At 38.6% G+C, this 17,402-nt stretch overlaps 1 protein-coding gene across 3 annotated transcripts in view; it reads left to right on the top strand.

Annotated features, from left to right (window-relative positions):
* scn4bb (sodium channel, voltage-gated, type IV, beta b) overlaps nt 1-17,180 on the top strand; it is a 153,575-nt gene extending 136,395 nt beyond the window's left edge. For 2 of the 3 annotated variants that reach the window (XM_035434467.1, XM_035434466.1), the window contains 2 exons: nt 10,580-10,686; nt 13,559-17,180. In XM_035434467.1, coding sequence (XP_035290358.1) covers nt 10,580-10,686; nt 13,559-13,585 — 134 coding nt within the window. In that variant the 3' untranslated portion in view covers nt 13,586-17,180. The remainder of the gene's footprint in view (nt 1-10,579; nt 10,687-13,558) is intronic. The other variant, XM_035434465.1, reaches the window with a different exon arrangement.
* The last annotated feature ends 222 nt before the right edge of the window (nt 17,181-17,402 follow it).

The following is a 17,402-nucleotide window of genomic DNA, read 5'->3' as shown; positions in this document are numbered from 1 at the left end:
GGAGACACCCTACGCGCCGCGTCGTGCTGCTTCGCCGTGCTGCTTACGCGACGCTTACGCGACGCGTGCGGTGGGTGCCCGGCGTCACACGCCACAGTGGCGGATGCCCAAACTTTGCTGTGTCCCAAACCGCAAACTTCCATGCTCCACACTACCGTGCTCCGGAATACGCACTCCAGGCAATGCTTGGGACTACGCACTCCGAACCATGGAAGTGCAGTAGCACGGAGAAACAGTTAAATGAGTGGGATGCACTTCGTGACGACATCTGACCCATAACCTTTAACCTTTGCCATAACTATCGGTAAAATTCCGGTAATAAACCTGAGGGGAATAACGTGAGAGTGAGAGAACATATTATCGACCACTGAAATGTTACCGCATTTATTTCATTCAAGCGGACTAGACTCCGTTACCTATTTAAATGCAAGTCTTGTAAAAATTACACATAACTGTCTAAATGGGAAAAAATCCAACTTAATACATATACATTTTAGTTATATTGATATACTAATTAATTCCATAATCGCGAAAATTAAGTAGTGCAAATGTCGCTTCTTCTTAATGGCTATTTTGCTTCCTGCTACTTGGGTTACAACTGTGAATATGTAACGGATCGCTAGAAATGCTAGTAGGAACCAGCCTTTTTCATATTAACCTGAAATACACACGACGGGACACTTCTATGATCTCAAGTAAAGACAACTTCCATTAATCTCTATGCAGTGGTAGATACACGTCCCCGTAGCAGCTAAAGCTAGCACTGGGCAACCTCTGACTTATTTGCCGGCACAGAAAAAAATCGCGAAAGTACTGAAAAAATTACCTCCGGAGGATAACAAGGACGTTTTTTTCTACATAACTATGTACAGGTTGTTACTTATATTTCGCCTATTTTATATAGACTACAGTTGAAAATCTGATGTTTTTCTGTCTACCGAACGAACCTGGTCGATAGATGCTCACACTCTATAAGTAAAATAGTAGGCTATTACTGAAATATTATGATCTCGACTAACCAGTAATATCAGCAACTTTTTGCGAGCTAGCCACTTCAATTGAATTCTCCTTTTTGCTGTCAGAAGAGCAGTGGAAGGCAATCCGAGAGAGTAGCCTACACTAGATTGTCATCCGCCATTACCGTTGTTTTTGACCGTTTTCGCGAAAGGAATTGTGGTATTTTTCCCAGTCGGAGCATGCACGGATGCACACTTCAAATTTTGATCAAATGGAGTGCGCATCCGGGTACTTTATCCGTGCTCCGCAGTACCGAACTTCGGTTTGGACTTGCACTCCAAGATGGAGACATGCTCGCTATGCGCACTCGGAGCATGGAAGTATGCAGTTTGGTAGTTTTTCTGTAAACTAACACGGTAGATAACAGACTGGTGTATCTTGTTTGTTAAGTGTAGACTACTTGGTGATTAAAACAGATTTTTAATGGATAGATTGAATTTATGATATAAACCCCCTAACAAGGTATGAAGACGCTGTGTGTTAGGCTACTTTCGATTTGATTAGTCCGTTCGTTGGCACGCTTGATAATAAAGGAAAATTAATGAAAACAGGTTGAGATCAATGATTAGTTTAAAGGAAAGTTTTGCACCCCACCAATTTTCAGCTCAGTCGCGCTGCTTTAATATTGATTTTTTAAAAGTGGCTGGTAAAAAAGGTGAGTGGCTGGTAGAAGTTGAGAATCTACCAGACACAGTGGCTAGTGCATAAAAAAGTTAATTTTACACCCTGGTGACACATTTGCAACTGAGTAAAAGCACCTGTCATTTACTGTCGGGGAGATTGTGTTGTGAAGAAAATGGCTCGAACTGCCTGTGTTTCTTGACTGAGTTGATTTTTTCGAATTTATAAAATGCAGTTAGTTCAGGGGCAAATATTTAGGAAAGTTGTGGATGGAGGAGGATATAACGGCGTAATTTTAATTATAAATGGTGTCATTTTGGCCCAGCCTATCTAGTGTTCTTTCTGCAGGTGTGTGTTTGTTTAATTGTGAAACTTGGTGCTGACTTCTGAGTGAATTCAATCAAAGAGATGAGAAAAAAAATCTGAATCTGAATAATACTGGGCAAATTCTGGAGGAGAAAACATCCGGGGAGAAGACGTTATCCGAGTGTTTCCAAAAATGTTTGCTAGTGGTTGTATGCAGTATTATGAAGACTCTAAAAATAAATAGATGGATTTACTAAATAAATAAAATTGTTGGATTTGCTTAATAAAATTGTAGACATGTTACACGCAATTAAGTATATGTGATGTCTTCAACCTAATTAGTTTTACCTACCATTAATAACAATGGTAGGACACTGTCCAACTGTTTATTTAAATTTTTTTGGTTACACTACCACCCCATTACATTACATTACATTACAGGCATTTAGCAGACGCTCTTATCCAGAGCGATGTACAACAAGTGCATTAGTTCAAGGTGCAGAGGTGCAAAAGAAACATACTACAGTTAAGTAACGATCGTAGTGCCAGAAGTGACCACATAGATCAGGACTCCAACCCTGTAGAGTAACCTGTTCAGCAAACAAACAATCCTGCCAAGTACAAACTAGCACTGAAATCACATTTGCCTAATCAGAATCAGACAAAAACAATCCTGCCAAATAAAAACTAACGTGATTGTATTAGCCTAACTAGGTACATTGAGCTAAACTATAGGCTAGGGAGGGGTGGGGAGAGGTGCAGCCTGAAGAGATGAGTCTTTAGTCTGCGTTTGAAGGTAGTCAGATTCTCTGCTGTTCTGACCGTCATGGGGAGGTCATTCCACCAGCGAGGGGCCAGGACAGACAGCAGACGGGAGCGGGAAGTACAGACACGAAGAGGGGGAGGTGCCAAGCGTCCAGAGGTGGCAGAACGGAGAGGTCTGGCTGGTGTGTAGGGTCTGATGATCCTCTGGATGTATCCTGGTGCTGACCCCTTAGCTGCCTGGTATGCAAGCACCAAGGTCTTAAATTTGATGCGAGCCATAACAGGTAGCCAGTGGAGGTCAGTGAGCAGGGGGGTGACATGGAAATGTCTGGGGAGGTTGTAGACCAGACGCGCTGCAGCATTCTGGATGAGCTGCAGGGGTCTGATGGCGGATGCTGGCAGACCAGCCAGCAGCGAGTTGCAGTAGTCCAGGCGGGACAGGACCATCGCTTGAACCAGGAGTTGGGTTGCATAGGTGGTGAGGAAGGGGCGGATTCTCCGGATGTTGTACAGGAAGAACCTGCACGTTCGACTCACCGCTGTGATGTTCTGGGAGAGGGACAGTCTGTTGTCCATCACCACTCCGAGGTTTTTTGCAGTGGGTGATGATGACACCACGGTGTCCCCTAGGGAAATGGAAAAGTCAAGGAGGTTAGAGGATGGAGCAGGGATGAAGATCATCTCTGTCTTACCTGGGTTCAGCTTAAGATGGTGGTTATCCATCCAACTCTGGATGTCTCTCAGGCAAGCAGAGATGCGAGCGGAGACCTGTGTGTCAGAGGGGGGGAAGGAGAGAAAGAGTTGGGTGTCATCGGCATAACAATGATAAAACAACCCATGGGCAGAGATTACAGGACCAAGAGATTGGGTGTACAGGGAGAATAGGAGGGGACCAAGGTTAACTATATTACTGACTAAGGGGTAAGTTTTAAGCCTATGCTTAAAGACAGAAAGTGTGCCTGAAGCCTGCACATACGTAGGGAGTTAACTCGGTGCCACCACCAGCCATGCACGTGATTTCACTGTATTAATGTGTCTTAATTAATTAATCTCGAAGCTCATCTCGAATCTCGATGGGCTCTACCATCTTGCTTGCAGCTTCTCCTCAATATAGTGCTATATATAATATAATGGCTTTCCAAAATTCCTCACAAATTTTCTGACATCATCTGCAGAAAGGACCATGACACTGTACAGATGATCTGAATGAGGATGAAATAAATGACAAGTTTTTTTCTTTTGTCACTCTGACTTCTTAAAGCATTCCAAGAGAAGAGACTGAGACTAACTTAAGGCTCTTTTATCGAATGAGGAATTTCTCCCCTCAAGGTTATGGAGCCTTACAGTACATTTCTCATTCACCATGTGGTGATGACCATTCTTCATAGATCCATAGCTGCATACTAACTTGCTTTTAGCATAAGTCAGTATATTCAGATACAAGTATGCCTCAGTGTCAGTAACTGTGGAAGCAGGATTGCAGTTGAAAATAGTCAACAAGATCATTTTTGTTAACTGAAGTGAAAATGAGAGCAAAAACATTTTCAAAAAAACAGAAATAAAAACAATAACAACATTATGTGAAAAAGCAAACTATACTGTGTTGTTGATCATAATTCTTAGTTTAAATATTTGATCCAGTCGTAACTGTATATGAAAGTTTATATTGACATGACTGAAATTATATTTGCTCTGCAGGTCATGTCATGAGGCTGTGGTACTACCCAAGTCAATCAGACGTGTCATGCCCATTCAAGCTGGGGGGGCATGTGCCCCACCAGATTTTTGATATCTGGATTTTTTATATTTTTATTTTATTTTATTACTATTATTTTTTTATGCTATGTAGTTATGATCATTTTATGAGTCAAACGTATTCTTCTAATTATATCATAGATCATATCTCAAAAAGTCACACACCCCCTTTCCTTATGGTATTGGTTTCTTCCAAAAGTTTCTGGATGAAATCGGTTCTCAACAGAAGGTACGCACGCATAGAGCTATCTGTTGCGCATCAATGCTGGAGGAGATTTAGGCTGCAGCTTAACAGTGTGTTGCTGAAGTGGTTAGTAGAGCATCAATCCCTTTTTCAAACGTATGGAAATGCAATTAGTTATACACCCTTAAATGCATTTGAGAAATATAGGCATAGTTTGCTTTGCAAGATAATTGGCTAGTACTAGCTAAAGTTAGTAGTCATCCGTCAATCCGGTTGTTTAGCCTTCTGGCTCGCTAGCTAGTCGTTACTTGTGATAGCATAGCATTCTATTTAATATTGGTAAAGGAGAGCTGTGTGAATCTTATGGCAGTGAGCTGATAGTTTTTACCACCACTATCACAGGTTATAGTTAGCAAAACACTGAATTCCATTTGATATCTCCAGGTCAAGATGCAGAGGAAAATCTCGTCGTTCTTTAAAAAAACGACAGAAAGCCCCAGTCCTGTCCTCAGTCAGGAAGTTGATAGTGCAAGAGGTAGGTTATCCTAGGTGAGATTTATAGTGATAGGCTATTTTTCCTTCATGAAAATTTATGCAGATTTAATTGTGTGTAGGTGTGGTTACATGTTATATCTTTCAAGGAGGCTGAGCAGTTTGGAAAATAGGTTAGGCCTACTACTGCTCAGTATGAGCTTTTATTGGCAATGGAGCAGACACTGCTATGTGATGTCAGCAGTCTCATCTGTACTCATGCTGCTTCCTATGCATTGTATCTGAAAATACAGCTATTACCATGTTGGCAGGTTCCTTTCATCTGTGGCTTTATTATCTATGTTTTCTAAATTAATTTGCATTGTGGATATAGTCTTTTTAGGTGAATTTATGCCCCTTAAAATTTTTGGGTGAAGCAGACAAGATTTAGCTCTTTTTCAAGAAAAGCGGCAGCAGTGTAGAAGCTAGTGTAGATGTGAGTGTCATTTTCAATAACTATAACAGCACAAATAATTGATATGAAAATCCCCAAATAAATATATTTACCCTAATATAAAGTGGGAGATTACTGAGCAACAAAAACTGATTTAGTGACGTTTTAAAATAATCCCCCAAAAGTCTTTGAATATATATATATGTCAAATTGCAAAGAATTGCATCATTATTTTCTTTTTTTCTGGGGACGGACCTCCATGCCCCCCCACTCTAATTGTGCCTCCCCAGAATTTTGGCTTCCATGATGCCCCTGAAGTCAATCCAATTCCAACCTCTGTTTGTATTTGCATTAGCAGGACCATTTACAACCACCATTATGGTTAGTGTTAGTGAAAACCTTTTAGTCCTGTTTGGGAGAATTTTGACTCTAATGCAATGGTTGACAAAGCCAAATGTTGTTTTAGCCATACAAATCAAAGAGACACAATAATAATAATAATAATAACAATAATAATAATAATGGAGAACAAATAAGTTAAAAAAAGGGGAAAAAAAAATTCAATCGTGTGTGTGCATGTGTGTGTCTGTGTATGTGGGTAAAGCGGTAGTGGGGTTAGGAAGGTGTGTGTGTGGGTGTGTGTGCGTGGCCTTAGTTCACCGGCAGTTGTAGAGATTTTAGGAGTGGCGAGAAGTTTTTATTAGATTTTTCATTTTGTTTTCTGATTGAGGCTGAGATTTGTTCCATTGATATATGTTCTCTTAACAGGTTTAACCACTGTGAGACGGAGAGTTGATCTCTGTTTTTCCAGTTTAGTGGGATTGTTTTCTTGGTGATACTTAGGGCTACAAGTATTGGAGTTGTGTTTTGGTTGGACGCGTCGATTACTGATGAGTCTCCAAGTAAGCACAGTGATGGGGATAGTGGGAGGGTGCATCCCATAAGTAGTGATATGTTGGTGATGATTTCTTGCCAGAATTGATTGACTGGAGGGCATTGCCAGAGAGCGTAAAAGTAGTTGTCAGATGTGTGGAGTGTGCAGTGAGTGCATATGTCTGTGAATCCCATTTTGTACATCTTGTGTTGAGTTATATGTGCTCTGTGGTTGATTTTGTATTGAATTCGTTGTATATTAGTATTATTAGACATATAGAAGGTGTTTTTACAGATATTGGATCAAAAGTCGGCATTGATACTGATATTGAGGTCTTTTTCCCAGTTATTGGTAAGAAGAGAGATAGTGTTGTCTGTGGAAGATAGGAGTCTATATAGTTTGGAGAGAGGTTTCTTTGAACTTGCAATTATATTAATGTTTTCCATTAGTGGTGGTGGTTGAAGGGGGTTGTTAGAGATACTGATTTTTGCCTTGATTGCATTTTTCAGTTGGTGGTACTTTAGATATTGTTCTTTCTCAATGCCGTATTTCTGGACCAATTCTTGAAAGCTGAGTAGTGTGTTATTCTCAAAGAGGTGGTGCAGGTGTGTGATGCCTTTTTCTTTCCACTTAGTGCCTGTTATTGGTGATTTGTTTACTAGAAAGTCCGGGTTGTGCCATATGGGTGTATGTGCACTAGGTGTCATGGTGAAATTTGTGATTTTATTAACTTTCCACCAAGCTGTCAGAGTTGTAGCGATTACAGTGTTTTTAAAGCAATGGTGATGTTTTATGGTGTTACTAAAGAAAGGTAGGTCTGTGATAGATATGTCTTTGCATTCGTCTTGTTCTATGTCGAGCCATGTGTTATGGTAGTGGTTTGGATGGATCCATTTGATCAAATGCTGTAATTCATTTGCTAGGTAGTAGTGGTGGAAGTTGGGGGCGTCTATATGATTAGTCTTTTTATTTCTGTTGCCATTCTGGTGAATAGTGGTGAGATTGTCTGCCAAAAGTGTTTAAAGAACTCAGCGGGGTAGCCATCAGATCCTGGTGCTTTATTGTTAGAGAGATGTTCGACTGCTTTTTCAAATTCGGCTGTTGTTAATGGGGCGTCGAGGGTTTTAGCCTGGTCTATGTTCAATGTTGGTAGTATTATATTATTCAATAAAGAGTCTATTTCAGTTATGTGTTTATCTTTGTCAGTTGTATATAATTTGCTATAATATGTTCTAAAGAAGTCATTAATAGTTTGCGGGTTCTGAGTTGCATTCCCCACTGAGTCTTTTACCGTTGTTATGATTGATTTCTCTTTGTTATGTTTGAGTTGGTTTGCTAAATATTTTCCAGATTTTTTGTTGTATTCGAAGTGGTTATAACGTAGTCTTTGTAGTAAGAACTGTTTTTTTGTTGAGAATATTGTGAAGTTGAAATATGGTCTCTCTTAGTTCCTTTAGAGTTTGTTCTGTGGGATTTTCCGCATGGGAACATTTTCCGCATGTGTAACATTTTTATTTTTTGTTCCAGATTGTTTTCCAATTCTTGTTCTTTTTTTTCTTGTATGAAGAGTATGAGATGATTTTCCCTCTTAGTACAACTTTTGCTGTTTCCCAGAGTAGTGTGGGTGGTATGTCTGGAGAATCATTCGTTTCCATAAAGGATGTCCACTCTCTTTTATTTGTCATTGTCTTTCAATAGAGATGTATTGAAATGCCATCTAGTAGTGGTCTTAGTTATGTGGTTGTTGTTAAGATTGAAGCTGATTTGCGAGTGGTCCGAGATGGTGATTGGATGAATTTTGGTGTTGGATATATCTGATATAATGGAGTTGCTTGTTAGGAAGAAGTCGATTCTGGAGAATGATTGGTGGACGGGCGAGAAATAGGTGTATTCTCTTGCTGATTTTGTTTGGTTTTGTAGCTTCCATGTATCGCCAAGGCCCAGATCAGTCATATACTGTTTAACTGTTTCAGTGGAGTTTTTTGAGGGGTTGTTTGATCGGTCCTGTGTTGGGTTGATGACTATGTTGAAATCACCCCCAGTTATAACAGTTGAGTTGGGGAGATCAAGTAATAATGAGAAGAAGTTGTGAAAGAAATCTGGATCGTCTGTGTTTGGACAATAAATGCTTGCAATTGTTATACTGTTGTTGTTGATTAGACCATTAATAATGATATAGGGCCCTTCAGGGTCAGCTATGGTATTTTTGTGAATTAGTGGTACTTTTTTGTTAATGAGAATTGAGACGCCTCTTTTTTTAGAGTTGTATGAAGCAGAATATATTTGATTGAAATGTTGTGTTTTTAATTTGTTGTGTTCCGTTTCTGAGAGATGTGTTTCCTGTAACAGACATATTTCGGCTTGTAATTTGTTGATATGGTTTAGGATTTTAGTTCTTTTTGCTGGTGAACTAATGCCACGTATGTTCCAACTAACAAATTTAAAAGAGGGCATTAGGTATGTTGGTTAATACAAAAAAATGTACATTTGTATAATTCCATACACATCCTGAAGCGGCTTCACCATATAGCCTAATGCTCCCTTAACACATTTCTCTCCATAATATGCACATACATAGCCACACAGATGGGATAGCAAACACAGACAACATATATACAGTAAACATAGAACATATACATAACATGGGGTAGAGGACACAGACAACATAGAATTGGTGAGTACATTGTACATTTAAATGACATAGGCACAGTAAGGTACAGGCTACAGTGAGGGGCAGCTGGGTGTATACATTATTTTACTGCTGGCGTATTGCAGGGTGGCTGTCTAAAGCCAAGTGGTGTTGCTATCGCGGTAGAGCTGGCCATCTGTGTACAGTTTATCCACAGTCAATGCAACACGCCTGCCCTTCTCTCGGTATTGTTTCAAGATTGTGTATAGTTTTTTTCTCCTCTCTTATATTTCACATGGGAACTAATCATTAAGCCCATAATTGGTTCCTTTCAGTTCTCTTCCTTTGCTTTTTACAAGTTCCTTATGTTTGTAGTGAACAAATTTCGCCACGATGGGTCTCAGTCTCCCGTTTGTGTTGTTTTTTTGCCTGATTCAGTGAGCGCGATGAAAAGTGATTTGGCTTACGGTGTCGGGTGAGAGTTTGAGTGCGGATTGCATGAATTCCTTGATCGCATTTTCTGGGTTGTCGGCAGTATGTTCCGGTATTCCGTTAAAGATTAAATTGTTGCGCATGCTGCGGCACTGAAAGTCTAGAATAGTCTCTTTCATTCTTCGTTTTCGGTGGTGATGTGGTCAATTTTGGTGGAGAGTGCGTTTACTGCCACTTTCAGTTTGTTGTTTTCCATTTGCAGCGTCTCTATTTGCGACTGGCTGAACTCGAGACTTGTTTTCAACTCTTTGAGGTCATTGTGTACTTGTTCCAGAATTAAGAGTTTGTTGTTGATCGATTCAAGAACACTAACCTCAATTCTTGCCGGCTGCTCATCCGTCTCTGTAGACCAGTCTCACCTCGGGAGTTTCCTGCTGGGTTCCCGTTCCGACATGACGCACACCTCGTAAAAGTGCTTGTCGATAAAATTCTCCAAATTATCCACGATTGGGTAGGTAAATGGTTTGAATGAGGGCAGTAGCAAAAGTTCCGAAATATAATCCAAAGGTTTGTTTTAGATTGCAGTTGAGAGATTAAAGTTTTTTCGTAGCAGGGACCTGCCATGTTGAATTTCCCTGGTTGCTGCTTGCATGTCACGTCACGTCCGCATCTAAACCTCACGTCCTGTGTACTGCAAGAGAAAGATCTACTGCAAGGGAAAGATCAGGGTCTGTTACCTCACTAATAAAATGACATACCTGCACCTTCTTTATGGAACTTGATATTATTAAATCAGGCAGTAGTGTCTGTTTGAGTTCCATCTATGAGAGGATGAACTATGTAGTGTGAACAACTATTAAAGGGTGAAGAGCTATGAGTGCAACAGCCATAAGCAAATGTACAGCTATAATTGGATACATACATATCACAGAATGATAATAATGGGACAGGAATTTGTTTTGTGTTTATGTTATTATTGTTTTGCCTGGAAAATGCATTATTCTGACAACTTTCATTTCCCCTTTTCCTTCCTCCCTTATACTCCTCCTTCTTTTCTCCTTTCTCCTGCAGTAAAGAGTGCCTGGTTAGCTCCTCAGGGATTGATAACACAGAAAACGGCCTCTCAGGATCCAAAGCAGATTCTAAAGCAACACCAAAGAAGGCATGAAAACATGCATGTGTGTATATGTATATATGTCTACACACACACACATACACGCACATACACACACACACATGCACGTACGCACGCACGCACGCACACACACACACATATATATACATATATATGTGCAAATATATATGGCTAAACTGATATTTGAAACAATATGTTTTTTCTTTACCATAAAAAGATAAATAATAACTCAATTTTTTAAACTATGCTTGAGATTGGTAAACATGCAATATGCTCTGTATCCACTGGGCTGGGTCAAAGCAGGCCATACCCCCACACTCATTACATTACATTACAGGCATTTGGCAGACGCTCTTATCCAGAGCGACGTACAACAAAGTGTATAACCATAACCAGGAACAAGTATGACGAAACCCCTAGAGAGAAGTACCGGTCCAAGTGCAGGGAACAACCGCATAGTTCAACTTGGACCCTGAAGGTTAAACTGATTAACCCAACGAGAACGGCAACAACGCAGTCTATGGAAAAAATACAAGCAGTAGTTAAGACAGTTAATGCACCTAAGTCACCTACGAAACAGCTGCCTAGTTACAACCCTAAACTTACAGTCATTTACAGGGGGGTAGGGAGGGATGGGGAGAGGTGCAGCCTGAAGAGGTGAGTCTTCAGTCGTCGTTTGAAATGGGTCAGTGTCTCATACTCTAAATGCAAAGCCTCCTTCACCCAAACATGGAACACATATTTTGTTTCATTCTTGGCAGAAATATTGGATTTCTTTCTAAATGTATTAGTGCAATGCCAAACATTAATATTTCATTTTTATTTGTATTAGTCACAGATTTACTATATGTTACTTATGAAAGTTATATTTTTACCAACTGTGTTTACAAGTGGGCTAATTTCAGATTTAAATTAAATAGTTATAAATATAGATTTATCTAACTTCAAATAATATACTATTGTAAAATTGTAGTATATTGTATACTGTAGTATATAGTTGTAGAACAAGTATATGTAGCATGGGTACATAAATTTACATCACTATTGTATAATTAGTATAGAGATATAACTGCAATCCAAAGATTTAAATGGGTCCAGCTTTAAATGGCTGATTGACCAAAACACATGATTATCTCAGTTTCTTCTAAATCTTTCGATGTAATCATTAGTAAACTTTCTTTAAAATGTACCATCAGCAAACCAATAGTGAGCATCAATTATAAACACATTGTGTATGTAAATATATTTTATCTAAAAACTAGTGGAAACCTTTTTAGGTTACTAATACAAAATTAATCAATTTTATTACAGTATGAAAATAAAACTCACAATTCAAAAAAGTGTTGTGTTCCAATATTTAAATAGTGCTTGAGGAAAACTCTCCCAGTAACTTCAAACCTGTTAACTATATGTGATTTTTAAAATTATTTATATTGTTGAAATATTGTGGTATAATTAGACCTTAATTAAATATATCACAATAATATAAAAAATGTATGTATTATAGTGGTCAAACATGCATAATTAATAATGCATTACAGCCAGAAGATTTGGTTTAAATTGTGTGAAGGTAATATTTCTGTATATACCATGTTTTTAACCCAAACCAGGTGAGAGTTTGTGAAAATAACTGCAGCACTTTATTGGATAACCCTGGTAGGAAACTGAACTATTACTGAACCATCTATTAAATATTGCTGCTATAGTCCAATAAAAATTATTTCAGAATAAAATATGTTAAGTAGCCATAATTTCCAACATCAGTACTAACGTACAATAAAATATAAATAGTTGATTATTACATTACCAATAGTATGACTATTTAAAATAAGTAGTTTGCAAACAATGTACCTTTGAAAGATATTTCTCTCGTGTGATACTGTCTAACTTGAGTCTCAATTCCTAACGCACTTTGCTGATGCTGGCACCTGTCACCAAGGTTCCAACCTGATGGTCCTACTTTATTAAAGCGATTTCTGGGCATTAAATTGAATTTATCATGGCAAATGTAAAATATTAACACTGGTGCAAATGGGCTATGCATGCATTCAGCTCTGGTTTACACATGCAGTCATTGTAATGTATGCTGATATTCCTATATAAACAACAGCAACAAATGCAAATTCCACACCTAAAATAATCTCTAGAACTTTTGTTATCTTTCTTGTGCATGAACTAATGATGCACAGACACACAGCTATCAAGAAAGAGCTCAGCAGCCACTTGTTCAATAATTTTGCCCCCTAAAATGTGGGGATTATGTTTAAAAAGGGCTGTAATTCCTATGCCTGATATGCATGTAAATGCCCTCAAATTAAATCTTATAATCCGCACAATAACTTCATACGCATTGTTCATTGGTTTATTTCAAATCCAATGTATTGGAGTGTAGAGCCAAAACAACAAAGGTTGTGGTACTGTCCCACTACTTTTTCATCTAACTGTTTGTGTGTGTTAGATGAAATATATATATATATATATATATATATATATATATATATATATATATATATACTCATACTCATACAAACATACATTAGGCAATGTACTAATGGATTTTACAAAAACAGCTTTTAAACACTAGGTCATATTGCTGGAGCATGTATTTCCATGGAGAAAATGTTGACTGTATTTGCAAAAGACAAAGCTGTAGAACATAGGTAGCAAATGGCACAATATTTAACACATTCAACATTAATTACACTGCTGCACTGAATTTGCATGACTGCAAAGCAGAACTATATTCAAGCAATACAGAGGCATTATACAAGCCAAATACTAGGGGAGGGGTTTAAATGGTCATCAGTGAACTGATGAGCTGTTGGGGTATGGTCTGCATGCTGATCCAGTCCAAGTATGTTCGGATTTTCTAAGTTTCATGCTTTTTTCCTGACGTTCCCTTCCTTTGCTTCAAGGAGAGAGTCCCCAAAATGGCAGGATGAAATATGGCAGCCAGTTTCATTTCATGAAAGGGGAGGGAGCAATTACAAACCCTTGAGGGCCATTCAGTACCATTCTGGTTTGTTCCTCAACTACCTCCCTTTGCAGAGAACCTGTTCACTTGTTGCACATCACAGAATTTGTCGCAAAATAGCTTGCTCGAGGGATGAGAACAAGGGAAGGGGATGTGTTAAAGTGGATCCGAATGCAACCCTGGATAGATTTTGTCCTATTTGCTTGAGATGAAACACAGATAAACGCTTTAAGCACCCTCTGCTGGTAGGGGAGACTTTAACTGCTGCAAACAAATTACTGTAGAACTGCTAAAAATGCTGATGAGTGAAACAAAAAACAATCCTCCAATATATGTTCTTGTAGAAATTAAGATATTTTGATGATGCTGCTACTAACAATTAACCAGTACAATTTTAGCATGCATAAAAAGGGTCAACATTTTATATTTACAGTGTTGGTAACTGTCTTGTTTTCATAACTTGCAGAGTATCCACATGGGGTCAGTATCTGCACACAATGTGTTAAACTGGTGGATGAGACCGCAAAAGACAACAGGGATTAAACATGGGGAACAGGGTGCCAAAAGTAGGCAGTGTATTAATGTGGGGAACAGTGTGTCATTGAGAGAGATAAGAAGCTGCTGTGGATACCTATGTCGCAGCCTGCTTGGTGCTTACCACTGAAGCCCATCTCACACTGATGCACAGTAGGCTGACGCAGGCTGGAAGACAGGACATTGCAACACTGTTAGCACCATCGTGTCCTTTAGAGGCTGTTGCTTTTCAGTGCATATTAAAAATACATATCCCACATATAAAGTAGATACCACAATATACTTTTAGTGTCCCCAGTAGGATTTTAATATTTCCAGGATTCAGGGAACAAATCTAAATGTGCTTGTGGAACTGGTCACAGTAAATGTAATTAAAAAAGAACCATTCTAATTTCTTCAAATGTATTTTCTCTCACAATCTTTGTGGCAGTGGAAATAAAAATATCCATGAAGGGCAGGTGATGGGGTTGTTGAAATATATTAAAAGATGTGTGTGACCACTGACACTGACAAGAATTGACACATTTCTCTAATAGGTCTCAAGGGACACTAAATAAATGATAAAATAACAACAAAAAGTAAAATTCTTTGCGTTTTGATGATGAAACCAGGAAGCAGCACAGGAAGCAGAGAGGTGGTGGGCACAAGATTGTAGCACACTTGCAAGAGCCAAATTGGTTCAATATTCAGCATTTCAGAATATTACTGCTGCACTATATGCATACCAGCTATTTAAACTGGCCCTTAGCCATACATATATTTATCAGGGTAAAGTTGAACACGAATGTATCACATTATACTTTTTTTAGATGTACCTCATCTAAACATTGTTCCTGTGTGCAGCATAAATGCTGTTGTAGAGATGTTATATATAAAGGGGGAATTTTACTTGTAATTATCAAAGCTGAGGATTAAAACACAATGAATGAACCACCCCAGCCACCCACTCCAGTATCTATGGCCTCAAACTCCAAGAAAACAGAATGTAAGTGGGTTGGGTGGCAGCGTGGGAGGTTTTCATGGGTACGTTAACAATGCACACATATTTTATAATACTGAATGAGCAAATATGTCAATTATAATACGATAATATACAGGCAGCAATAAAAAAAATAATAGACAGGCAGAAAGGAATTGAATTCAGGCAGAGACCCAAAATTGCTCAGGATCATTGGGTTTTATGCTAGTGTTGTGGCACTAGCATAAAACCACAATGAGTAGTTCTCATATCTACTTTCTGATATAATTTTTAAAAAGCATTACAGGTATTGTTAGGATAACTTTAGATAAAAACAATAATTAAGTGACAATTACAAAACTCATTGTATATAATTTGATAATATAATTAACACCATCCATACATTATTAGCTAGTCCAGGCATGCTACCACCCACTCTGCTCCCCCAGAACTGACACTGTTACTACAGAGCAGATTCTAGGCATAGGCAAGAAAGGTGGTCACCTAGGGTCTGGAATCGATCCTCCCCACTCGCTCCCCACACCCCTTTCCCCGGTCCACAATTTCTCTGAAACCTTCCCTCAAACCACAAAATCTTGCCTAGGGTAGCAGAAAGGGTAGAGGCATGCCTGCTTATCCTTGTGTTTTCTTTCCTTATTTAAGGATATCCCTTTTCTCCATTGTTGAGCTATACATGTGAATGTTCTTAATACACTGAAAGATGCCTGTATGTACCCTTTGAATTTTGTATGGACTGTTAGACTTTTATCTCTCTTTTTCTCTTCACTCCTGTTCAGTTAGTAACTTTTTGGGACCCAAGAGGGTTGATGGTTTGGATCACAAACTGAGCTGTACCATGCACAAGCAGTGTTTAACTGTCAAAACGTCACTGTCAGTTGCTCTTATTATGTTGAAGTGGCAATAGGAAAAGATTTTCTTTTTTCTGTAATTATGAATGGGCAGTTTTTCTTTCAGTGGTCAAGCAATAATTGGTCTGTAGATTGTCTTTCTGTCAGTATAAACCAGTGTTTCCCAAACCTTTCCTTAGGTACCCTCAAGCCAGATAAAGGTATTTGATGTGTTCCACTGCAAGCACACTAAAACTAATCAAGCTGTGAGGTGTACTTATGATGGAACACATCAAATACCTGGATCTGACTGAGGGTACCTGAGGAGAGGTTTGGAAACCCCCAGCATGAACAAATTCAGACAAAAAGTCCAAAGGACTTTGTATCTTTATATTATACGTTCCTTGTCCCTCTATTCCACAGAGAGAGAACAATCTGAGATAAAAATTTCACTCATGATTGAGACTGTTATGAAATTATTATTTCTTATGTTATTGTGACATGTATTGTCCTGAGGTCTGTCTCTGTGCTCTGTGCAAGCCTCTGATCAAAATTGAAAGAGATACGTAATGTTGTGCAGTATCTCTTTCAGCTGTAATGTTGTGCAGGTAAAGTCTGAAAAGATTATGACATTCATAGTGATGGGAATAAAAATCATCATCACCATCATAATTAAAAGTACAGTATGTAGAATGAGTGGTAGCAGTGCATGGACTGTATGGATAGCAATGAAGAAAATATTCAAAATGAGCCCAAGGTTAAAAATAAATTAATGAATAGCTGTGTACTACGAAGACAGGTTGAAGCTGTGGTTATGAAGCTTTTTAGTATGTTTAATGTTTAACAATAGCTTATACAAATATTTTAAAACCTGCTCTTGTAGCATATGACAACTAAAATAGTCAATTCCCCATTTGCTAATCATATAATGCTTCTAGTAAACAGCAAATAGTGAACATGTTAATACTGCTGAGTAAAGTGGATACACAAGAGCTGTGATCCAGCCACAAATCAAAGATGTTATTGAGTTGATTCACAGATTAGAATGACTGATGTCTTGATGGGCTGCTTCATCGGAAGTGGGTTACATGCTACCAGAATACAGAGCTTGACTACAGAGAGTGTTCCCCTTACCCCTTATATGGTCACTATTCACCAGGATGAAAAGTCTCTGTAAAAATGACAATCTAAGCTTGACGTAAATAAAGTCTGTAAGCTTGCAACATGGTGACTGTGAATGCATGTGTCCATGTGTTGCATTATCAGTTGTCACACACCACAACACACCCCTTTTCCGAACAGAAGAGTTGGACACGGGGAGAATCCAGGATTTTCTGGTCTTTATTTAGCACTTTAGAGAGAGAGAGAGAATCTAGCTTTCTTCTTTTGAGCAATAATCAGGTGGCCTACATTTTTTAAATAGTTTGTTGGAATCTTTTTAAGTG

This window comes from Anguilla anguilla, chromosome 9, assembly GCF_013347855.1.
Source record: "Anguilla anguilla isolate fAngAng1 chromosome 9, fAngAng1.pri, whole genome shotgun sequence".
In the NCBI taxonomy this organism is placed as follows: domain Eukaryota; kingdom Metazoa; phylum Chordata; class Actinopteri; order Anguilliformes; family Anguillidae; genus Anguilla; species Anguilla anguilla.
Note: the sequence above shows the minus strand (reverse complement) of the source record. Positions and strands in the feature narration are given on the sequence as shown.